General features: G+C 43.4%; 1 protein-coding gene and 1 pseudogene across 7 annotated transcripts in view; one reads left to right on the top strand and one right to left on the bottom strand.

The window, feature by feature from the left end:
• The first annotated feature begins 11,243 nt into the window (after window positions 1–11,243).
• The window catches only part of LOC147884458 (uncharacterized), a 28,429-nt gene continuing 14,166 nt past the window's right edge, over window positions 11,244–25,506 (top strand). Inside the window, exons 1-7 of one of the 7 annotated variants that reach the window (XM_087398233.1) lie at window positions 11,244–16,108; window positions 16,265–16,641; window positions 16,748–16,891; window positions 16,994–17,154; window positions 17,303–17,647; window positions 19,036–19,749; window positions 20,687–20,771. In XM_087398233.1, coding sequence (XP_087254359.1) covers window positions 11,474–16,108; window positions 16,265–16,641; window positions 16,748–16,891; window positions 16,994–17,154; window positions 17,303–17,647; window positions 19,036–19,676 — 6,303 coding nt within the window. In that variant the 5' untranslated portion in view covers window positions 11,244–11,473 and the 3' untranslated portion in view covers window positions 19,677–19,749; window positions 20,687–20,771. Of the gene's footprint in view, window positions 16,109–16,264; window positions 16,642–16,747; window positions 16,892–16,985; window positions 17,155–17,302; window positions 17,648–19,035; window positions 19,750–20,686; window positions 20,772–25,506 lie in introns of those variants that run through there. The other 6 variants (XM_087398235.1, XM_087398234.1, XM_087398237.1 and 3 more) reach the window with 6 other exon arrangements.
• On the bottom strand, window positions 22,349–23,057 carry LOC147884459 (uncharacterized; annotated as a pseudogene).

Consider the following 25,506-nt stretch of genomic DNA (forward strand, 5'->3'; position numbering starts at 1 on the left):
TGTGTTGATGTATAATTTTAAGCTTGGACCTCATCCATGAAAATTGAGATTGAGATATGATGGACCTTATGGAATTGTGGAAGTACTTAGTCAACGAACATTTCTAGTAAGTGATTTGCATGGCAATACTTTTCCTAAGCCGGTCAAGGGTTTTAGGCTTAAACCGTACTTTGGGAATGACCCAACTCAACCAAAGCAAAAGGTGATTGGAGCAAATGTATGTGAAAACACAAGTAGGGGAGTAGTAATGGTTTGCATTTGTCAAGTGGAGGATACAAAAGTGATGCAGATAGAGTACAAGGATGGTAGGTGCCACAAATCCGATAGAAATCCGACTCCTTTGTTTCTCAATATGGGGGAATCGCCAACACACAAATGATCCGACTTGGATCCGACATGAAGCTAATCCGATGGCCGACTTGCAAATGATCTGGCGGAGGTTCGATTTGAATTCGATTCCAGGGGTGGTCAGCCGACGTATGTCTGACAAGGTCCGATTAAGATCCTCACAAGTATTGTACGTGTGTACGTGGAGGTGATAGTTAGCACGAGGCGATGGATTGGTCATACAAAAGGGTCGCTTGAAGATGATATTACTTATGTCCGACATAGGTCCGATTAAGATCCTAACAAGTATTGTACATGTGTACATGGAGGTGATAGTTGGCATGAGGCGATGGAGTGGTCATACAAAAGGGTCGCTTGAAGATGATATTTTGCATGGATCGAGTAGCCGACGAATGCATGCAATTATCCAATGAAGTGATGACCAACATTGGCATCAAGATACAATACATTGGCACATGCATTCTCAGATGTGTGTGTGGGAAAGCTCTCAGTCTATTCGACTTGTCAAAGTGGATTTCACTGTAATCCTAAGGAGTGTGGTGATTCGTGCTGACAATATGGATGGTAACTTGGCTCCATTTGCACAAGGTAGTCCTCAGGGAAATCTTCAATTGCTGTCAAAAGTCGCTAGAGGAGAAGAGGTTGATTTACAATTGTTGAGTACAACCACTGAGACGAAGGTGAACATGGGCAAGAAGCATGCCCCACAGCCAACACGCAAGAGTCAGTGGGTCAAGGAGATAGTTGAGCTAGAGCCAGAAGCAAAAATGATTGCTGAAGAAGAAGAGGAGAATTTGCTTGAAGAAACAGTGTCGCCACCAACAAAGAAGCTGTTAAGATAGAGTGCTTTCATGAACTTTAAGGTGTCATTAGATTTGAAGAAGCACGGAGGTTGCCTATGATAAAGATGTTGAAGCAGACATGCTAAGAGAGTTTATTCAACCGACGACAGCAAAAAATTGCTTGTTGATGTATAATGTGCAAGATGATCTGTGACGGCAGCCAATTGGAATGGTATTTAGAACGGGTTCACTTGCTGATCAAAACTAATTCTATGTCTAGAGAGAACAACTGAGAGGGGATGTGAGATTTCAGGGGATGACATTATTCATGATAGGTTGATGATACTAAAGTGAACAAGAAGGCATTGGCAGGCACAAATAACCATTCAAAGGTAGGTCTGTTCATTACTGCACTGTTTGAGTACGGTAAAAGGTCCTCGATGATTATTAAGGAGTTGTCTATCCTGGAGGAGGAAACTCAGACTAAAGCAACTACATCAACTATAGATACAGATCAATGGGAAGTAGTAAATAAGCTCAAGGAGGCTAAATACACTACAGAGGAAGCACATAAGGTGGTGTTTGGAAAGAGCTTGGCACACAGTTTGTGGGAAGTGCCAATTGCAGCAGTGAACTCTTGAAGAAAGATCAAGCTCAATGTGAAGAAAGCTTTGGCAACCAATCTTAAGGAAAATTTGGTAATAGCTTACTAGTAGTATCTAAACCAGTGGTGCAGTAGAATATAACAGTAACAGAAGTTGGCACAGTACAGTTGTTTGAGAAAGTGTCAGTAGTTGAAGTGAATCATGCTATGAAGGTCTTAAAACAGTTTCAAGAATAGCAGGATGATATGCAAGCAAGATATTCAACTCAAATGCAAGTTTTATGAAAGGACAAGGAGGTATTGTAGAAGAAAATTGATGCTTATCAGCAGGAAGGGGACCAGGTCAAAGAATTGAAACAATAATTTTTATATTAGAAAAAAGAGTTTGAAAATTGTAAGCTTCAATGCAGAAGGAATGTTTACCTACAGTGCAAAAATGGCTTGCTGAGATGAAGGAGGCATTTTTCACTCAGTTAGAAAGGTTGTTTGAAGACTATGTGGATTTACAAGTGGATGTAGTAATTGCTAAGGAAAGGTCAAAGATTGAAACAACGGTTGGCAAAAGCAAAGAAAGTGGATCCAAGCAAAGCCAAAGACCCAGCATGTGTTAAAACTAACTTTGAATTTCAGTTTTATGTATTGGATGTGCAGGTTGTAGATAAAGTAGCAGATAAAGAAAAGCATGTTGAAGACAAAGATGTAGCTACTGTTGAATGTGGTCCTAATAAAGAAGTAAAGTCTATGGTGCAGGAAGTTGCTGTAGGTGTGTTAGCAGCTAAAACAAAGACAAAGCTTCGAGTTCAGCAGTTCAGCATTTTGCAGGATAATGTTGTACTTGGACTAGAAGTACCTGTGAAGAAAATAAAAGAACCTTCTGAGGCTAATGTCACATAACAGTCTACAAAAGGCAGTGGAGCTGAAGACTTTGAACTTATCACTAGGAAAGATAGCTTGGAGATTGATGTTAACTTCTACAAGGAATACCTAATGTAAAGGGTTCGAGTCTACGTGTTTTTGACAAATAAAAAACCCTATCCACTGGAAGTGCCTAGTGTTAGGGTTAACTAGGCACCTATAGCTAACTGTAGTACTAGATAATAACTAAAGGAGTTGATTGTCATGATCAACGCTCTAAAGTAGTTATTCAATTATATGCATGTAACCACTGAGTAACCACTATGACTTGTGCTAGAGAGTCTTGTGTATAGAACAAAACTCGGATATGAATCGGATTGCAATGATGCTTCATCTATCAGTTCTACTATAATCTTTTGCTGTAATCTGACAACGATAAGTGAATGGAGATCATTTCTACTTTGTATGTGTTGTCTCTAAATTGCAATAAGTTCTGACTTGTATCAGACTACGGTCCGACTTTGTGTTAGAGTTCTTCATGGAAGTGTTGTTGAGAGACCACGCTCAACATCATGTGATTACATGTGAATAGCACTAACACATATAGAGTGCTATAAAGGAAAGGGTTAGATGCCCTAACCCTGACCCTAACCCTAACCCTAAATGGGTTTGTATATATTCTACATTTTCAACTAAATCTAGTGTACAGTTAGTCATTTGTGGTGTGCTCTCTAGCTATGCCTTCTTGCCTCATCTCCACTCTTCTCCTCTCCCCTCTTCATATTTTGTCATGGTATCAGAGCCCCCTTGCCTTCCACTGAGGCATTGCAATCCGTATGAGAGAGTGTGATTGATTGAGAGATTGAGCTTCATGCTTTCATTCCGTTGATGAAAGATTTCTGTTCATAGTTCTACTCCAAGTTTGAGAGAAAGATCGGGAGAGTTCTATAATGAGAGAGATTGTGTGTAAGAGAGAGACAAATTCATGTTCATGCCTCTTGAGTGATCATTCAAATTCTCATTGAGAGATTTCATTAAGTGTGAGAGAGATATTTCCTTCTCAAGTGATTTCCATTTGTGAGGAATTCTTCTTGAGAGATTTTTCTATTTTTGAGAGAAAGGAGAAAGAGAGATCTCTGTTTTTTAAAGTAAGAGAGACTTTTAGGTCTCAACAGCAAAGGCAACTCAACAACAAAACTCCTATGATTGCAAGCTTGAAGGTGGCCTATACAATGAATCGAACGAGTCATGCTACAACAACAAAGCAACTAAAGCTTCGACTCCCACAACAAATCTGCCTTTGTCGCGACCTACTTGTGGCTCCCAGAGAGGATCTATTCAGCACAACACCCAACTCTTCAGCCTCTACAACTACAAAGCAAGCACGCTTGCTCAGCCGACTAGGAGGAGCGGTGCATCCCACGCCATCAAGTTTAGCATAGGCGGCCGTCTCAACGTGCAATGCCTTATCAGCAAAGGCACGGGACTCCAAGAAATCTCGCATGCAACGGCCAACCTACCTTCTTCTAGCGCTCCTTCACGGGCGACTCCACCTTCATGGATGACGACTCAGGCCAAAGTCGCTCCTCAGCATCTACAGCCGATGGCGGCTCACCTACAGCCACCGGTTGTAGCTCTCGCAACAAGACACACTTCCAATGGACAGCGCATCTACAGCCAAGGGCGGCTCACCTACATCCACGGGTTGTAGCTCCCACAAGGGCGAACTGCAGCACCATCTAGCACGATGGGCAGCCTACAGCACCAGCGTCTATGTCTAGCCAACCCACGCTCAGTCACCATGCTTGCAAACACACGCTTCCAATGCCAAGAGCCTCTTCAATTAACAATAATGAGCTCCTACGCAACAGCAGCTCAGTTCTGCAATCCACAATGAAGCACGTTTCTCCATGTCGACGGAATCCCGACTCCAACCTGATGATGGAATTATTTTCGATGATGGAATCTTTGTTAGATTCTGTCTAGAACCTTATCTCCACCCAAGGTTAGCACACACCTTTGGTCAACAGCTGGTCACGTGGCAACCCATCTGCCACATTGCTTATGTATCACATGGCAACCGATTGCCACATCAGCAGATAGTTCACACCCTACCATGTCAACAGTGGCCTCATAGGTGCCACATCATCTTATCCTTATCTACCATGTCAGCATCCCCGAGCCCTAGGCCATGTCATCACTGACATCAACATTTGCCACATCATCACTCTAGTTTGGTAGCCACATCATCTTGCCATGTCATCAACCGACTCATCACAACCACGTCATTTGTTGACCAGTCAAAGTGCCACATCATCTGTTGCCCAGTTAAAGTGCCACATCATCCTTTGGCCAGTCAACTTGCCAACTCATCATTGCCACATGGTAGTCTCTCGCAAGCACATCATCACTACACATCCCTTGGCAGGCATACCCCTGCATGTGACCCTGACTACCACACCATCATTGAGCAGATTTGCACTCCTTTTGCCCCCCCACCTAGATCAAGCCATATCTCTTGATTCAAGAAGAATTTGAGGGTGCTCCAAAAAGGAAATCGCTCAATTATTCGTGCTCTATGTGCTCGTCACATCATGCATACATTTCGGCACAAGTATCACTCACTTTTGAGCCTCATCGACGTTCCTACATGCACATCACCCTCTACATCGACGCATCTGACATAGCACATAAAAAGAACCAAAGAAAAGAAATTATTTGTTGTTCTTTCATCGATCGAAGGTTAGTATATATCTAGATCAGAGTAGACTAGATTGCCATAGAGGAGACGATTTGAATTTCTCTAAGTTTCCAATCTAAGCCATGCCCAAAATTCCCGACTAGTTCCTACTCGAAGTCAGTCCCTACGCTCACATACAGTTTCACATCATCACATTAATTGAAACCTGAATTCATCAGTTCAGTGAGTAGACTTCAGAGTGTTCAGAAGCATTGACTGATTGATCAGTGTGGGCAGATAGCACATGATTTGATTTCCCACACACATGCCATCATTATAAAGCCTATTTGGCTATTTTCACGGCATTGTCCACTTTATTCCAGCCTTGTAAAGCCTCTTGGCTATTCTCGACATCATTTGCCACAAGCCTTGTAGTTCAGATCGGATTATATATTGCAGTTCTATCTTCATCGACAGTTCAGATTTCACTTGCTACAGTCAGTGTTTTGCAATTGATTCAGACAGTGATTTTCATAACACTTTGAGTACATTTCTTGCACCATGTCTACATCTAGCAACCTCAATCTGGAGGCATCTACTAAGCTAGACAACTCCAATCATGGCACATGGAAAAACCAAATGGAGACCATTCTTGTACTTTAGGACAAATGCAAGAGTATGTCGATGGATCTATACCTAGACCATTGGACGATCCAACCAGCAGCAGCTCTACTCCACCTATTGTCACAGCACCAACAGCAGTGGGATCTCCTGCTACACAAATAGTTTCCACATGTTGAAGGCATAGCCTCCACCCACGTGGACACTTACCATGGGATAGGATAAATACACCTCTGGTAAGAGGGAGTTACTAGAACAAAGTAGTGGGATCATTTTGTAACTGCAGGGACAGTTGTAACTATCCCTAACAGCACTCCTTAGTGGCTTGATCCACTACATAATGTTTTGGACTATGACTGTTACATTTTGAAACTTATTGTTGCCTTACAACAATTGGACTGATCTCGAATGGCTATATAAACCTTGTATTAGCTCCTGTTGAAGAGAGTTGTTGAGTTGATGTATTTTCTGCTAAAACATAATATACAAGAAACATACTACCTTTGCAAGGTTTCCTCTTTGTTCTTTTTATACATCTCGTGATAGTTTTATAGTCCGATTACTTTTTGATTATACTTCGACTACTGGCACCTTGTTGTCAGGAGTGGAGATGTGTTTTTGTTTTTCACTTGTCTGAAGACACTCTGAACACTATCGGCGATCCTATCAGCGTTCCTACTTAGAATTGCCGGTTTTCGCTCACAGCAAAACAAGCGACACTATCGATTACGACGTGAAACAACAACAGAGAAACATACAAACTGCAACTCTAAAAACATCAAAGCTTCCAACGGCATCGTAGTATCACACATGCATGCACAAAGCTGGCAAATATGCCAACGATTACAAATGACATCATAAAACACATACGGTAGCCAGTGTTGAAAAGTAGTAGTATTTGAGCAATGCTCACACGCTAGGAAGGAAATCTTTAAGCAACTTGCACGTAGCCTACAACTCTATCCTAGTGAATACACTAGTAGAGGAAGACCTCATAGCGACAATTCAACAATACGTGCACATCCGTATTGTAAAGCAATACTCTGCCAAAGCGAGCTTTGACGAGGCTAAATGTAGTTGTCATTAAGCATCAACTACAGGCGCAATCGTGTCACTCCATAAAAGCTCAAAGCTTCAAGCTGCAACTCACAAAGAAGGACCACAAAAATGCAACAATAAGCAAAGACAGTTGACAATCACAATCCTATTGCAATAGCGATGTACGACAGCAACATCAACAAGACACTGAAACAACCACAATACATCATGGTTAGCAAAGAAGATCACATCACCAACATCACAGATTCACTGTGAAATTAGCACGGAAAGCTTAGCTGACAGCATCACATTTCGACCACCCGGTAAGCTACTATAATCACACCTCTCTCCTTTCCTTTCATGGAATGACTAGCCCATGTCGAATAGCTTCAGAGAGGAAACGTCGCCTTGCCATATTGGTTTGCATATTTTACAAGAAATAGAGCTTGGGTAGAGGTTGCTTCCCAAACAAATGATCCAGAGGATATCTTTCACGACCCTGATTTTATCCCTAGTGGGACACGTTCCTCTGATAATTCCCTACAGCACGAGGCAAAAACTGAGCTAGAAAGGTTAATGCTATCCACTCCAACATAGGAATTACTACAAAGAACACCACTAATATTGTAGCTAGTGTCTTTGTGACTACAAGGAAACAACTGAATTTCAATCCCCTCCCACCACCTCCAAAAAAGAAGAAGAAGCATGTCAAAGTTCAAGCTCAAGCTTAGCAAAAAATGTAGAACCCATTGGTCAAAGCTGCAAAGTTTATTGGCAAGAAAGGTCAAGACCCTGACAGCCATGTTGGGCAATTTGAGACAAGGTGGATAGCTAGTGGATTTGGACAACTGCCATATGATACCAAGAAGGAGCAATTTGCCAGCAACATTCAATGGTAAAGCAATGAATTGGTTTATGCAGTATGGTATTGCACATTTTGCCACTTATGATGAATTAAAGATTGCTTTCTTAAGTCGTTTTAGGAAAGAAAAAACACGAGAGGACATCTTGAAAAAACTGAGAACAATGAAACAAAAAGACCTCATGGTTGAAGACTATTCACAGATGCTTAGAAACCTCAACAGAAGTCTAATAGCAAACCAAAGACCCACCCAGGAGCAACTAGGAGACTATTTTTGCAAAGGATTAAACAAGGAACTGAGAACTGCAGTAGCAGGCAGGGACCAGCTTGGAGGAGCAAATGATTTTAACAATATGGTGGAAGTTGAGCAAAAGGTAGAGAGAAGACTTGGTACAGCATCAAGATCCAAGAAGACAAAAAAGGAAAGACATTCAGATTCAGAAACATACTCAGAGACAAACACAGATAGTGAAGCATTAGAAGATACTAAAGATGAGGAAGACAACTCATCAGAAAATGATGAGGATGATGAGGAACACTCCAAGAAAAAGAAGAAAGAGAAAAAGCAAAAGATCCACAGCAAAAAAGATAGCAGACAAAATCTCCAAGTTGGAGAAGATGATTAAAGACCAGTTGTTGCAAAGCTTAAAGCCACCCCCACAACGACAAAAGGTTCCATGTGAATTCTGCAATAAGGACAATCATGACAAAGAGAGATGCTGGTACAACCCCAATTACAGAGGGAGAGTACCACCTTACATTTAGCAACAACAGAATCAAGCACCAACAATACTTGCTAATCAAATAATCAAAGTGTCAAGACCAACACAACAAAGGTATCAAAATGTAGCCCCAAGAAGGCCCAATCAACAACCATGGGGGAACCAACAGCAGAGGCAAATGCAAGACCAAGCTTGTACCTATTGTGGTATGGATGGCCATAGGCAAGGTCCACCATGTGAGCTTTGGTGTCTATCTAGAACCCATCAATCAAGAGTACAACCACAACAATCATTGCAATCAAAGAAATATTCAGGCTTTGGTAGTTACGAGGTCCAAGAGTACAAAGCCATTACCAGGGCTAGGAGATGCCCCAAGGGAAACAACCAAGCCAATAAACTGGCCAAATAAAACTAAGACTAGGAACAAAGCATTGCAACAAGTGCTAGAGAACAACGCCTCACAATTCAATACATAGAACAAGCCGACCTGGCCAACTCGCCAGGTCCTTCTCCAATTGTCATGAGGACCATCTCACTGCTTGAGGCCCCTCCGTAATTCTGGAATCCGCATTCAAACATCTTGACACTAACTTGGTCTTTTCAACACGTGTCTCGGGTGACACTTCTCTGTGTATCTTTGGTGCCACAAACTCAGGTGAGACTTCTCAAGGGGCATGCTCGTCTTCCTTATGCCTTTCATTAAGCCTTTCATGTTGTGGTACATCCTCGTCCGTTGTTCCATTAACCGATGCTTTTTCCTTTGGGCTTTACTCCAACTCCTTATCCATTTCGTCACAACGAGATGCCTCCACTTCCTTATGATTTGCCTTGTCTTCCTCCTCACTTTCAACAAAGAGCAGCCTGCGACGTCATTTCAACGTGTGATTTTCCCATTTTTTAACATCTTGGGACATTTAAGTGCTAGCACAGGACTCTTAAGTGCTAGGACAAGACTCTTAAGTGTTAGGAAATAAGAAGGAAACATGGATCGATTATTGGTTCACACCACTAGGCAGCCATCCTTGGAAAGGTGGTGTGAAGGACTGCCATCCTAGTTACGGTAGGCAGCCTAGGGAGATGTTTGGGTTTTCTTTCCCCCCCTTGAGCCATGTGTTATCCATATAAGCCGTTGATTTGGTTTCTTAGATTTGGCTTGATTTTTTCTTTTTGCTTTTTACGACAGGCAGCATAGGTAGATGTTTGGGTTTTCTCACACCCCCTTGAGCCACGTGTCATGAATCTAAGCCCTTGATCTGGTTTCATCGTATGCCCTTTGATTTAGTTTGTTGATCTGGTTTCATCTTATGCCCTTGATTTAGTTTGATGTATTCGATTTGAAGAGATGGTCTACTTGATTTGCAAGTTTGGGCTTATTTGGCATGTGAAGCTTTGGAGAGCCTCGCGATGACCTTATGCTCTACTTTCACAAGTGTAAAAGCTTGACTTACTACAATGATCAAACTCCCATTTTCCTAAGGTTGGTATGAGAGGCACATAACACTGGCTAAGTGGAGAGTGAGAATGTTACGTGCTCTACTTCGAACTTCCTCTAATGATAGTTGTCTTTTTGTGCTGTCCAGAGTCTATTGAACGATCTGAGAATGTTGGAATCATCCCGCTCAAGGACACACGTACATCCTCTCAGGGTCACATTGGCAAGTTTTCTGAATATATTCTCCCAGTGTTCGACTACGATTATGACTATTGACATTCAAGTAATATGCCAGTTTCTTATCCATTCACGAGACTTATCTCCAATGCTAATATTCTCGGCATTTATACTCTCTACGTTATCTCGACGCCCAGGGAAGAGCTCGTTCCCTGAGATTATAACTCTTTCGGAAAGAAAGCGCGGCACCTCCCCACCCACACTATGTGTGGTTATAATAATTATATATTATATATTATAATATAAAATATTTCAATTATTGGTCCATTCAAAATTTCATGTTTTTAATCTAAATTCTTACAACCGTTTAATGCATGTTATTGATGCGAGGGAGCAAGGAAATCCAAGTTGGATGCAAGATTGAAGGATGACTACACTTTTATTCATATGGTTGTAGTCCATGTGACAATATGGATCGAAGATTGAAGGATGACTACACATGTATTCATATGGTTGTAGTCCATGTGACAATATTGTAAAAACTGCAATGAGCATTAGTTATTGTATCACCTTATTCATGTATTTGCTGGACTTTAGCTTTCAAAATATGGACATTACAAAATCAATAATAGATCACCGCTCGGGACATTTGCAGGGAGGATCGATCCTAACGGACCATGTGTTGGGTCTCATGTCCACTATTTTACTCATTCTCTTTTTTCCTTAAACAATTGAGGATTCAGCTTCAATTTCGAGTTAGTAGTTACTTGCTCCACGATGGAAAGACTGCCTATTGCAAATCTAGCTGGCCTGATAAGAGGGATGAGCTTGGAAATTGACACAAAAGATTAGCCCATGAAGGGCTGCCAACTCGTTCAACCATTACACGATTGGCCCATTCGATCTCCTCCAAGTGCGCTACCATCACACGTCTGTGACCTAAATCGCCAACTCCTCCAACCATTACACGATTGACGGATTCGATGTAAACTCCAAGCGCTACACAATTAGCAGCTTGATGACCGGGAGCCGGGGTGATCATCCAATGGAGTGGGAGGAGACCCTAAGAAACTAATAAGGAACAGCAAACCCTTGTGAGCTCCAAAGGGGGCAATTCTTTCTTTGCTGTTGAAAATTTCATCAACTTCATCATCTTCTTCTTCGTCTTCTTCGTCTTTTGGCGTCTAGGGTAGCTGGTAGCTTCGAGCTCGGATTTGAGCTCGCTTCAGGCTTTTGGCAACATCGTCTTCCCTCAACAGAGGAGCTTCAGGTGTATATCAAGATTCGTAGCCGCTCCCACTGCACGGTGGCTCCTCCCATGCCCATCGCCTTGCTCGCCATACCTTCTCCCCATGGCTCGTCCCAGCACTGGCTCCAAATTCGCTTCTGTGAACCTCAACGAGTCTTATGGCGTCCCCTCAGCTCCTGCCTCTGGCCGTTCCCCCCACGGAAGCTCGCTGCATCCTTCTCGATCCAAGCCTCTGCATTCTGCTCCCAAGGGTTCCAAGCTCTGCTTCCCCAGCCCCATGAATCTTCCTTCTCTCAAGAAAGAGCATGGAGAAAACGATCCTCTTGGCAGTGGCCACGGCATTTCTGGTTGGTCCAAGCAACTCCCGGGGCCTCGCCAGCTGGAGGATAGCGTCAAACAAGATAATGTGCGCCTTTCAGGTTCATCGACTGTTGCACCGGATAGATCGGACTACGCAAGCGCCGAATCATGGGCAACTGCCGTTCATCCTGTCTACCGCAACCCCAATCCCAGAGTTGTGGAGCGGAATGCAGAATTAAGAGCAGAGCGTTCTAAATCAAGCCTACCCTGCGAGAGACTTAGTGTCTATATTGCTCCAGGTTTGCGCGATGCGAAACCCAACGGGACTTCATCTCCAGGCCAGAGGACGGATGTGCTCAGAGGGGAAGATTTCCCAACCCTACAAGCATCCCTTTCCAGTACTCCTGCGCCTATCCAGAATCGCCAGAGGCAGTGTCAGCAAACACGGGAGAAAAGACAGGAGTTGGAAGAGAAACAATGGAAGTTGCGGCCATTGTCAGAACAACAGCAGGCTCTTAAGCCTGGGTCTCACTCTCAGCTACAACCTGCAGGAACTGCGGTGCATTTTGTAAACGAGGGTATGCCATTGAATCCTCAGGAAGAGGAGCTTCGGACGAGTACAAGTATCAGGGAAAAGGTTTCGCTTTGTAGCTTTTCTCCTCTAATTAGACTATACGATACGTCAAACTGGGCAGATGACGAGAGAGAAACCCCACAAACGCAAGGACCTGCTCTACACGAGAGACCTCGAAGCGGTCCTGGCAGCAAGGCCCTTCCTGCTTCCGACAGCAGGAATGGGCTTGCTTACAATCCCCTGCCTAGCTCTAGGAATGGTTACTTTTTGGGCTACACAAAGTGTCTCGAGAATGGTGAAGTGTATGCAGGAGGCCCGGGTCAAGAACTTATAATTGGTAAAGATGTGGATCCTGGAGGTCTTGGTCTTGATGGTAATAGGAAAGGAGAGGCGAGAGGGGAAGGTGATAGCTCTTGGAAGGATCATCCAAGCAATTGGGATGGACCGGCTGGTGGAGACAATGGTGGAACATGTGGTCCCAAGGGTGATGCATATGGTAGGACTATGATCAACCGACGCTATAACCAGGCCATTGCGTCTATTGAAGGTAGAGGTGTGGCGTCTATTGAAGGTAGAGGTGTGAAAGATTTGGTAGCAATAAGAAAGAATAAAAGCCATGGCAATTCTGATGGACGGGGCTATCAAGAGGATTCAATTCGCAGAGGTTTAACCGAAATGCAGGGTTTGGGGTTCATGTCAACGTCAGGATTTGGCTTGGATCTCTCTGGCAATACACTGAGTCTTGACATCAAGCCCGTCGGGAGGAACAAGGACGTAGTAAAGGATAGTAGTTTCCGTGATTTAGAAAGGGAGTCATTTGATGCTGAACTTGAAAAGATTCAGCTCGTGCAAGAAGAGGAACGTCAAAGATTGTTGAAGGAAAAAGGGAAGGCTGCTGAGCTTGCCAGACATGAACAGGAGAAGTACGATAGCCTTGCCAGAGAAGAGGAGGCTGCTAAACTGAAACTCCAGGAAGAGGCAAGGGAAGCTGCAGGAAGGAAAGAGAAAGAGGCCTTAGAGTCTGCTCTTAAACTTGAACAGGAACAGAGGGCTCGAGAAGAGGAAAAGCACGTGATTGCTATGGAAGAGGAGAGGAGGAAAGAGGCAGCTAGGAGGAAGCTTTTAGAGCTTGAGGAACGTATTGCATCGCGTGCTTTGACGGAGCAAAAAGGGAAAGAGGCCCCTTCTCAGAAGGAAGAAGACAAAGAAAACTTGGAACGGCCTGCAAAATGGACACATGATGGCAGGGGACTAGTGGATTTAAGGAGGACAGGTGATGTGACTTGGGAAGATATGAAATGCTTTGCTCCATTGGCTGTTGTCTCTGCACGAGAGGATGATGGGGCTGGTGCAATTTCTTTGTGCGCAAGTAAGTCAGATGAGTCATGGGCTGGAGGCATCTTTCATGGGTCTGATGCTAGAGCTGACCATACTTTTCAGCCTTATAACATTGATAAAGACAATGGTAATAAGTCCACAGACTTGAGCTCATCATCCAAGGCATCCCGGCATCATGAATCCTTATGGGGGGCCGTTTCTCCTTGGGAACTTTTGGGTGGTTCTCCCAAACAGGCAGCTGGGCTACAACATCCCATACCAAAAGCTAGAAAGCTCATGATGGAACAGCAGCATCAGAAATTTATCACAGGCATGCCTCTTGCAGGAGAGCTGACATCAGGGACTTTTCCAAAATATCATGAATCATTCTCATCTGGGAACAACGTTGATCAACATGGGAGCAGGAGACGAGGGGCACAAGATAGGCTATGCATGTTGTTTCCTCCTCTCTCTTCAGAATGTCAGACAGCAGGTACCAATGCTACTGTGCCAATCAGCTGTAAGTCCCTGCACAAGCAGCCACGCGGGCTGCATCCAGATGCAAACTTACTATCCCTTAGGCTCAGGGAAGAAGAATGGTCTCTGGCTACCAACCTTTCAAAAGGAGACTACAGACCTGTCCAGGATGCTGACTGGGACTTTAGAGAGAATTTGGATTGCAAGTACGGAAGAGTTGGAGCACAAGAAACATTTAATGATGAACCATGGAGCTTGAGGAAGCTGGAAGATTCAGATTGGCATGAACACGGTAGCTCGATTGGGGAGGGTGCTTCTGTGGTGCAACTTGCCAAGCATGATGAAAAGTGGACTTTGCAATCAGAAAGGGATAAGGACACAGGGATAGCTCTAAGGTCTGCTGTAAGAGGAACTAGCATTGCAAAGATTTGCCCATCTTACCCTATAGCATGTAAGAATGAGAGTTATATCAGCCAATTGGATGCTGAGAAGGAAAATCAAGGAGGGAGCTCCACTGTTCAATTGCCTGAGGATCAAAAGGCCCCATCATCTTTACCTGTTCTGAAGAGAGAGAAACAAGTGATCACAGAGATTCTTGCTGGCAATAATGGGAAGGATGGCTTGTTAGAGCAGACTGCAGATGCTTGGCATCCCTTTGAAGTTTGTGGGTCTAAAGATGTTGATAAGCCACTTGAGCCAGAGCCTGAGTATCCTATGCAAGGGAAGTACAAGGACAAACAGGTAGTGGAAACTTTTGGAGGCCATACTTTTGGCAAAACTTTTCAACAATCTGCTGCCCAGCCACTACTGCCGCCTGACTCGTCACCGTCAAGTAATCCCATAGAGTCTGGACAATTAGAGCCGTTGGGACTCCTTAGCTCTAGGCAGTTGTTGGTTCAACATTTTCAGCAGCCCTTTTCCTTCATGGCAGTTCCCCTTCCTCAGATGAGGACTGCTTCACAACAAGGCTCTTTGCGGGCAATGCCTGCTGAGGAATTGCCATACTCAGATTTCTATTCTAGTGCCTTTCAGAATGGCTTATTTGAGATGCCGTTTCATCTGAGTGAGCCTTTGTTCCAGTTTGGGCAGATAGGGCATTCAGCTCCTCTGTCTCAGCCTCATCCAGATGTTCAGCTGTTATATCTAGAGGAGAAGCCTGTGCGATTTTCAAATGATAAAACGAAGGCCTTTGCTGAAGCAGAGACATTTATGTGTTCGACCACAGATCTTCAGGAAAACTACAAACCCTTTAACCAAGACAGAAATGTATCTTTAACACACAAAGTCAGCCCTGTCTGGCTTAGTTCTGGTGTTGTTACGGAGGCCCCAAATCATGTGAAGACTATTCAGCAGGTAATTAATAGTGCTACACGTGATTTGCAATACAAGCTTAGGAAACCCAGTGAGGAACTTAGACTTGATGAGCATGCAAATTTACTTTTTGTGGAATCTGCTAAGGTTGAAGAGTCCACTGGTGATGGAATGCCCAGGGATCACAATGAAAATGATGCGGTGTGCCAATCGAGGCCTGTTGCCGCTGGCTGGGCTTCTGGGCTCATGGGCCAGACCAAGGGTGTAAAATGGTTCAGCAAGGCAACATGGGCAGACAGGATGGACAGTGATGTTTCCGCCAAGCCTGTAATTACTGGGTCCACTCCCGATTTGTCATCAAATGGCAAGCCCCAAACAACCTTAGAAATACCAGAGGCTTCAATGTGTCATGGCTTTGTTGCACTTGGCAGTAGATCAAGTGACCTTGTTCCAGATGATAAGATTGCAGCTTTTATGAGTATGGCTTTGAACAATAAGGCCGATAAGACGACTGGAGCTGTCATGAGATCATGTCCGTGCCAGATTGACAGTGATTTGAAGCAAGGTTATACTGGTGCACCTCAAACTTTTTCTGTGGAAGTAACTGTGAAGCAAGGAGCCGTGGGTGATATGCATCTAGGGCTTCAAAAGCCAGCCTTGGAGGTAGATTTTAATGAGGTGAGGCCTATGCAGGAAACTCTACATGGTGTGCAAGAACAGAAAGAGAAAGAGGACAAAGCACAGGCGGAGGACATGAAGGTATGCTTTCTGCTCCGATATAATGTCAAATGGATTTATTCCTGTATGATCTCCTCTTGGGGGTCTCATTTGATCATACCTTGGGAACCTTACCTGCTGAGCTAATATGACTGACTTTGTGGGATGCTGCTGCTTTTGTTGACTTTGATGGAGCAGGTTGTGTGCATACAGCAGACTGTATCTGTTACAGATGGACATCAAGGTGATGTTTTTGACACTGTGCTGGATAAGATGACAGATTTTCATGAGGTAGAGGACGTTGCTCCCACAGGGCCTGGCTTCGAAGCAAGTAGTGTATCTGTCACAGATGGACATGAAGTTGATGTTTTTGACACTGTGCTGGATAAGATGACAGATTTTCATGAGGTAGAGGACGTTGCTCCCACATGGCCTGGCATCGAAACAAGTAGTGCTTGTAAGACAGATAGGCTGCTTGCAAATGTTGCAGGTTTGTACTCCATGAGTTCAGAAGTTTGTGGAGACCAGCATGACGTTCTTGATGAATATGTTGATACGAGATCACAGCTATCAAAGTAAGTAGTATTATGTAGCTGTTGGGTCATTTAAATTGAGATCAAAATTCATTTGTTTCACTTAGCATGAGCTACCATAGAAATAATGCCATGCATGTCTCCCCAGATTAAGCAAAGGGAGAGCCTGCAGTGACAGGGTTGGGCAGGATATCAAGTCTGCTTGTAGCTTAGTTCCAGGAAGCCCATCTGATTGTCAAGGGATTTGTTGGAATGAACCCATTGATGGGAAGGGCGAGGGTGCACTCAGCAAGTAAGTCTCATTGTGGGCGTGTTCTGTTTTCCTGTCTGCTGGAGCAGATTGCATTTACAGTTTACTCATTAGCCAGCTAGATTTGTAAAACCAGGTTTTCAGCTTGACACAGATTCAGCTTGAAGAAGCCATGAAACCATTGTGCTTTGGCGATCAAATATCTCTGCAGCCTCAACAAACTGAGAAAAATATTAGCTTATCTGAACAAGGAATTTTACAGTCTTCACAGATTCCAGAGGAGAGAACGTCTGTTGCAGTAACAGGTCCCACTCCCTCTTCTGTTAGTGGAGAGAACTTTGGATGTGTTAGGGTAAAGGTTATGAAATATGAATCATTTACAAGCTCGTGTGCTCAAAGAAAGGACACATTCTTGCAGCTTGTAATGCAATCAACGTTTTGGTTTGTTTGTAGGGGCTGCCACAGCACCAACAATCCGGCCTGCCAGCAGTCTGCTGCTCTTCTCTTATGTCGGAGCTGAGTCATCTTTGCTGTCAGGCCTCGAAGGTTCTCACGATGGTGTCGATTTAAATAGTCGTGCCAGGCCTACCCTAGGGCTGGGTGATGATGCTTCTTTTCTTCAGAAACCTAAACAGACAGTGGTGGATGATGACAGACCAAAAGCAATGGTTGATCCTGAGGCGGAAGTTGAATTGGCTGCATCTGCTGTGGCTGTTACTGCGATTGACAGCAGTGAGTTAAGGAATATAGCTTGGGCTGGCCAGTCTCCTATGTTTAACTCCTACGCAGTATCATTGGGTAATGACCTGATTTCAGCTTGAATTTTCTTGTTTTTAGGTTGGAGCTGTGCTGTGCAGGCTGATTGCTAAGTGGTGAGGAACATGCGTAAGGGTTGGGTGCATAGATTTAGATTTAGATGCTCGTTTGGGAGAGACTAAAATGAAATCGTTTAGACTTCACAAGCAGTTTTAGCTTGAATGAAGAGATTTGGACTACTTTTTGATTAGCCTTCTTCTTTAGTGCTAGCCTTCGTCATGGCTGAGTTTGCCCTTCACCTCCGGAGTGCTGATAGAAACTCAGTACGAAGACTTTGTATAAATGGATGCTCAAGTATGTGTGGGTGTGTGGATTTGTATGTGTGAGAGCATACTTTTATACTATGGTCTACACCCACTGTTGGGTGCTGATGACGTCAGTGGGGATGCCATAGTAGCTAGTCCCTGCTATGCATGATGGAGTTTATGGTTTTCAATCTTATGAGTGACTCTCGTGAGATTGAAACTGCACTATGTTGTGTTTCTAGAGGATGAGTTTGGGAATGTTCCTGGATTCATCTAGGTATAAGGGTTGGGTGATGTGAATCATATCTTGTGAGGCTCTTCGGCATCCTTTTAAAGCTTTTGACTTTCTTTACGCCCCCCCCTCAAACCGCCACCACCAACCCCCCAGCCAATACCCTGAATGCTATTGGTGCAAAGCTTAGGTCTTTACAGGGCTAAGTGGTGAGGTACATGGTAATGGGTTGGGTGATATGTGAATCATGTCTTATGAGGTTTTTGGGCATCCTTTTAGAGCTTTTGACGTATTTTGTAAGCAATGGGTTTGCCAAGAGACTCTGCAGGTCTTTAGAAACCCGGTATAGCTGCTTATGCTTGGGCACTGATGACGACATAAGCGTTGCTTTGCTTGTTAAGTATGTCTACCTTTTGTTTTTCAAAAAAAATTTGTTACCTCATTTTTCTTCTCTTTCATTTTCTCTTTTATTTTCTTTGTTAGAAATTTGGACTTTAGAACAACAAAAATCTGAATTTGTACGATTGGATATATTCTAGTCTTACAAAGGTATATCCTTTTAGAGCTTTTGACCCACATGGCAGCTTATTCTTGGAACATTAGCATATGCTTATTAAGTTATTTCTGTTACTGCCTTTTTCCTTTGCTCTTTCGCTTGTTTATAAAAAATTTAATTTGTAACATTGGATATATTCTAGTCTTATGAACGAATAGCCTTTTACAGGTTTTGACTTTTTAAAAACTTTCTCTTAACCCCCGCCCGTTTTCCCTTCTTAACACCCACACCCCCACCGCAAAACTCACCCCCCCCCCCCCCCCACCACTACCCTGCAAAGACCCTGGATGCTATGGGTGCAAAGCTTATGTCCTTACAGGGAAATTTTTATTTTCAGGAGTTCCAATGGTGAGGCCAGTATTTTTACAAGCTTCAATGAAGGAAGATCCTACCATACCTAGAGATATGTCGGTGCAGGCAGCTCTATCGTCGGTGTCTACAGCTCCTCCCATTCTTGTGCAAGGGTCCTCTGGACTTATGGTCCCCAGTCTACCAGGTTCTCCTTATTTTTGTGTACAGATGGGCACCATGTTTGGTAGACCAATTTTTCCAGTTGCTCCATGCGAACAAGGTTTGCCTTTTTCACACACATACAGACAGGGGTGGCTCTTGGAACCAGGATTTGTAGCTGTAAGACCAGTTGTTATGAAAGGATGGCAACAGCGGCTCTCTGGTGGTGGAGTGCTGTCAAAATTCCCAGGACCTATTATTAGTCCAGTGGGTGGGATTCCACAGGTACAGGGTCAGCAATCTATGCTAGCGTATACAAATCCATTTCCTCCTGCTGTTGGGCATTTTGGTCAGCTTGGTATGACTTCCATGGAACATGCATATGCCTTAGATGGAAAGCAGCCTGATTGGAGACACATTCCTGCTGCTGCCATGAGCAGTGGAGAAATGGGTGGTAGCATGAGCGGGAGAGTGTCTCCACAATCGAGCATGTCTGTGCGTAATTTCATTCCACAAATACTTCAGTGATGGGTCAGCAGGCATGCCAATTGTGTACGTGAAGCTGTTTTGATGCCAACTCATATATAGCCTTTCAAGTGAGGTGACATTCCTTGCCTTGTGGCTTTGGATTTGTAGGTAGCTGCACCCATGCAATGCTAGGCTTTTTTAAAATTAACCATTCTCTTTTCCAACCTTTCTTGTTCTAAGTTATTCTAATTTGCATATTCTCTAACTGTTGTGTTTTACTTAATGACTTAGGCTTTCTTCAGTCTTTTTAATGGCAATCTTTGCCATATTTCTTGTTTGCAGACAGAGGACCCATGCAATGCTTGGTTTTCCTAATAAATGGTTTTTTAACCAACCTTTCTTGTTCCAAGGTCTGATTGCTGTGTTTCTAGGCTTGCTAGGGCCTCAACTGTGTAGTCTCACAATGGGCTAGTCAAACGGATGTTTGGTTGTAATTTTTAAGGATGTTGTCAGTCTGTTTTGCAATCTTGGATTGGGAGGCCCTCTGTTCCTATTCATCCTATATGCAGACTCTGTGTTTTGAATTGGTGGCGCCTAGAGATGAAAAGTGTCTTCTTCTGATTTCTTTCTCATTAAGGATCCAGGGCGTACTCCCTTGTGAATTTGGAAGAGTAAATTTCCTCAGGTGTAGGCAAGACCTGCATGCTCAAGGACTTGAAAGAAGAGTCCATGAATTCTTCAGGCTGAAAGGGGGATGGGCAATACAGGCAGAGAGTAGCAGAAGATGTGAGTATGCAGGGAGTGTGTCAGGGGGAGAAGGGAATGAGATTTGCTAAATGTTAATGCATGCCTCCTAACATGACACCTACAATGTGATGTGTTATAAAACATTTTTAAGGAAACAGTTCAAGGGTGGGGATGTTATGTTGACCAGGTTAATGCAAATGTTTTTTAACTTGCACAATCAGTTAACTGATGTCTGTAGTTCTCTCTGATTTTCCATTGCATTGCATGAGTAATGTCTCCATTATTGAGCATGTTTGTGTGTAACTTCAATGTTCATTCCACAGATACTTCTGTAATGGGTCAGCAGGCATGTCAATTGTCTACATGAAGCTGTTGTGATGCCAACTCATATACATCCTTTCAAGTGAGGTGACATCCCTTGCCTTGCGATTGGGGTTTCTTCAACAATGTAATGCTTGGTTTTTTTTTGAAAAAGTTGTTTTCTTATCCAACCTTTCTTGTTCTAAGCTATTCTATTTTGCTGCTTCTCCAACTGTTGTTCTTGTTTGATTACTTAGGCTTTCTTTACTTTTTATGATTGCAATCTCTGCCATATTTCTAGTTTGTAGATAGCTACACCCATGCAAAGCTCGTTTTTCTAACAAATGGTTTTCTTAAACAACCTTTCTTGTTTCAAGGTCTGTTGATGTATTTCTGGTTTGCAAATTCTTCAACTGGCTGTGTTGTTCTTTTGTTTGACTACCTAGGCTATCTTTGCTAGGGCCTGAACTGCTTAGTCTCTCAAAAGGATGTATGGTTGTGAGCATGTAATGATTTTGTCAGTCTGTACTGCAATCTTGGACTGGGAGGCCCTTTGCCTTATTTGTCCTATACACAGGGTCTATTCTGAAGTGGATGAATAAGGCAAAGTTGTCGGGTCTTCTATCCAGGCTCCTAGAGATGAAAGGTGTTGTCTTCAGCTTTCTTTCTTATTAAGAGGATCCAGGGCATACTCTCCTATGCATTTGAAAAAAGGCAAATATCCTCAGATGTAGACAAGACCTGCAAGCTTAAGGATTTCAAAGAAGACTCCATATTCTTGACGAATTCATTAGGCGGGAAACGGGGGTGGAGGAGAGGCTGGAGATGTAGGCAGAGTAGCAGAAGAGAGGAGTATGCAGGGAGTGTGTCAGGGGGAGCAGGGAACGTGAGTTGTTAGATGTTAATGCATGCATCCTAACATGACCTACAATAGGATAAGCTATACAGCATTTTGTAGGAGAAACAGTTTGATTGTCTGAAGTTCTCTCTGATGTTTCATTGCATTAGGTTTCCATAGTTTGCATGTAGTCTTCAAAACGCTACCACAAAACACTTTCAGCAAGACAAATAGATCCATAGACATGTTTTCTTCATATGCATCCTGAGTTAGTCTTTTTCATCTTTGCCAAAGCTAGATTTTGCAGTGTTTCCCATATCCATGTCCCTCCCCTCTATAAAGGACTCTCCCTCCTTGGGCTTCCTTTCCAAAAGTGTCTACATGGGCTTGCAACGTGGCAGCCCATGCCTTGGGTGGCCCCCAAGGGCTTCATTTGCCCCTAGGCCCCCTCTAGTGGGGCCTTTTTAAAAGCGTACCAATGACCAACTTGAAAGGCCTAAGATTTTTGGGCCCCTTTTGGCCCTAAACCTTTAGTTGCCCCCAAGGCACAATTGCCTAGGGGAAACTTGCACACCCACATCTTGTGACCTCCCCATTTGATTACCGGGGTCGAGGCCACACGTGAGCATCAAAACTCACACCCTCGTGACATACCCCTCTCTTGAAACATGACAATCGACCTCGATTGCATGTGAATGTTACAAGGATATGCAATAACTGAAATACATGTGAATATACCATCGTGAAAGCATGTATTGTTCAGAACCTAGGATATCAATATCAACTGCAAAAACCTGCTCATAGTGACTAGTACACTGATCATAGAAGTCCCAAGGCAGATATACTGTCAGCAAGCAGTACCGAAACAAACAATGTCACCAAGTGACCTAGATATCTGAGCATGTCTGTAACATAGAGACAGAGGTACTACCCCTCTCTTGAGCATCAGCCAATGCTCCAGACCTATGCTCTGCTGAGCCTGAAGGAGCCAGAACTAAAGTCAGCTCAAGATGAAAGCATCTAGATAGAGCTGTAATAACTGAGGTGTATCTACCAGATGATCCTCTTCCAACCACTTTGCATGCAAGGGAGAATAATTTCTGAATTTTACCAAGTAGCGGTGGGAAACTCTACCTCTGATCTTCTTTTCCTTATGTGCCAAAATCTGCTCTGGAACTAGGATCTCATTCAATTCCTCAACCTCTGGTTGCAACTCATTAGGCATATCCTCTGGCCGATCACCCTTGAAAGGTTTAAAGAGACTCACATGGAAAGCATTGTGAATTCTTCAGTGATCGGGTAGCTTCAACCTGTAAGCTACATCACTTAGCTTTTCTGAAACGTGAAAAGGCCCATAATATCTCATGCTGAGTTTGGGAAACAACCGGTCCCTACCCCTTTTCTTTTTCAGCCTTGCCTTTTCAAAGCGCAAAAGAACCCAATCACCTTCATTAAATATTAATTCACGACAGTGACGATCAGCTGCCTTCTTTTGCTTTGCCTGAGTCTTCTGGAGAGCCTGCTCCACCTTCTTATATGCCACATCCATGCTTTCAACATACCTATCAGCTTCAAAAATCTTATCCTTTGTATGCAAGATAGGTGGAACTTTCCTACCTCCTTCCACTATTTCAAAAGGAGCTTTCCCAGTGGAAGTATGCACAGTATTGTTGTAAGCAAATTCTACTAAGGGTAGACACTGCTCCCATTGTGTCTTATGCTCAGACACAGCATTTCAGCAAATCAAGAGCAGTCAAATTAGCCTCTTCGGACTGCCCATCTGACTGAGGATGAAAAGAAGATGAAAATCTCGGCGTAGTGCCCATATTTTCGAAGAGCCCTCTCCAAAAGAGACTCGTCATGCGCGGATCTTTGTCACTTACGTAGATTGAGGCATCCCATGGTATTTGAAAATGTTCTGCATGAACAACTTTGCCATATGATCTGTTGTAATTTTCTTCCTTATTGGATGAAGTTTGCTCGCTTACTGAACCGGCATATAATAGTCCAGAGACCATCATTCCCCATAGGCGTCCTAGGAAGATCGAATATAAAATCCATGGCAATGCTCTCGTACGGTCTATCTGGCATTGGCAATGGCTGCAACAATCCAGTGGTCTTCTGCCTGTCAAACTTGACCTTTTGGCAGATGATGCATGTTCTGACAAAGGCATCCACATCCCGTCTCAAAGCTGGCCAATAGAAAAAGTGATGCATGTTCTGACCAAGGCATCCACATCCCTTCTCAAAGCTAGCCAATGGAAAAAGTGTTCCACTGCTTTAACCGTAGCATCAATGCCTCTATGTCCTGCATACAGTGGAGAATGACTTTCTATTATAACCTTTGACCTTAGTTGCTTTGTGATACAAAGGCGTCCATGCATCATAATGAAGCCATCTTTAAGAGTATAATGGTCATGCTGCTGATCATTAGACATCTGGTCATAAATCCTTGAGAAATCCTCATCATGAGCATACTTGTCCTTCATTGCATCCAACTCATTGTGGTAAGCAATGGTTACTGCAGAAACCTGAGGCTTCCTTGACAATGCATCGGCCACCACATTCTTTTTACCTTCCACATGCAGTAGCTGAAAGTGAAATATGGATAAGAAATTGGCCCATCGCATATGCTTCTCAAATAACTTCGTCTGAGTAAGGAAATATCTCAAAGATTGATGATCTGTCTGCACTGTGAAATCAGCCCCAAGCAAATAGTGCTTCCATGTAGCAAGGGCATGAATTACAGCCAGCAATTCCTTCTCATAAATGCCCATATGTCTTTCATCATCCTGCAGAATTCTACTCTCATAGGCCACTACCCGTCCTTCACTACTTGTCCTTCCAGGATAATGATTGCTCCAAGGCCATTCTTTCCACATGCATCGGCTTGGACGTGAAAAGCTTTTCGAAGATCTGGTAAGATCAATATTGGCTCTGTGGTAAGCTTTTCTTTTAGCATCTCAAATGCTGCAATTTGTTTTTCAGCCCACACGAAGGATGCTCCCTTTTGCACAGCATAGAGTGGTGAAGCAATTTCAGCAAAATGGCGTATAAATCGCGTGTAGTACAAGCATGAGCCAAAAAGCTTCGTACTTCGTGCAAATTCTTAAGCTGTGGCCAGGTGCGAATTGCTTCAATCTTCGCGGGATCCAGGCGCACCCCATCCTTTGAGATAATGTGCCCCAAAAAGGGAATCTCAGGCATAAAGAATTCTCTTTTCTTTGCATTTACAATCAGCCTATGCTTGCTGAGTTCTGCAAACACAATTGCCAGATGCTTCCTGTGCTCTGCCTCATCTTTTGAGTACACAATCATGTCATCAAAGAAAGTGCCCACAAAAGCCCTATGTCATGGAAGATTCTATCCATCATCCGATTAAAAGTGGAAGGAGCATTCGTAAGCCCAAATGGCATAGCTAAGACTCATACAACCCAAAGCTAGTCTTGAAAGCTGTCTTGGACACATCCTTTGGGCGAATGCATATTTAATGATACCCACTCTTGAGATCTATGCAACTGAAAATGGCTGACCCTTCCAATCTATCCAGGATATCATCAATCCTTGGAATTGGAAATCTGTTTTTTATGGTTATCTTGTTGAGTGCACAATTATCAATGCACATTTTCCAAGAACCATCACTCTTTTGCACCAACAAAATCAGTGAACAGTAAGCGGAAGAACTTGGTTGAATCAGCCCCTTATCCAAAAGGTCCTTCACTTGGCTCATGATTACTTCTTGCTGAGCTGCACTGACCCTGTAAGGTGCCCTGTTTGGTGGACTACTGCTTGGCACTATATCAATTGCATGATCTTCAGGCCTGTCAGGTGGAAGTTCACCCGGCAACGAGTCAAAAAAACATTCTCTAAACTGATTTAGGAAACCTGTCTACCCTTAATCAAGCTTAGATATTACAAATTGTGGATCATCAGACCTAGTATCCTTTGCAAAAACTAAGTACGCAGAAATATGTTGTTTCATTACTGAGCATATAGCGGAAGTAG

This window comes from Dipteris shenzhenensis, chromosome 27, assembly GCF_047967505.1.
Source record: "Dipteris shenzhenensis isolate YYH24624 ecotype China chromosome 27, Dip_SZ_1.0, whole genome shotgun sequence".
NCBI classification, from domain to species: Eukaryota; Viridiplantae; Streptophyta; class Polypodiopsida; order Gleicheniales; family Dipteridaceae; genus Dipteris; species Dipteris shenzhenensis.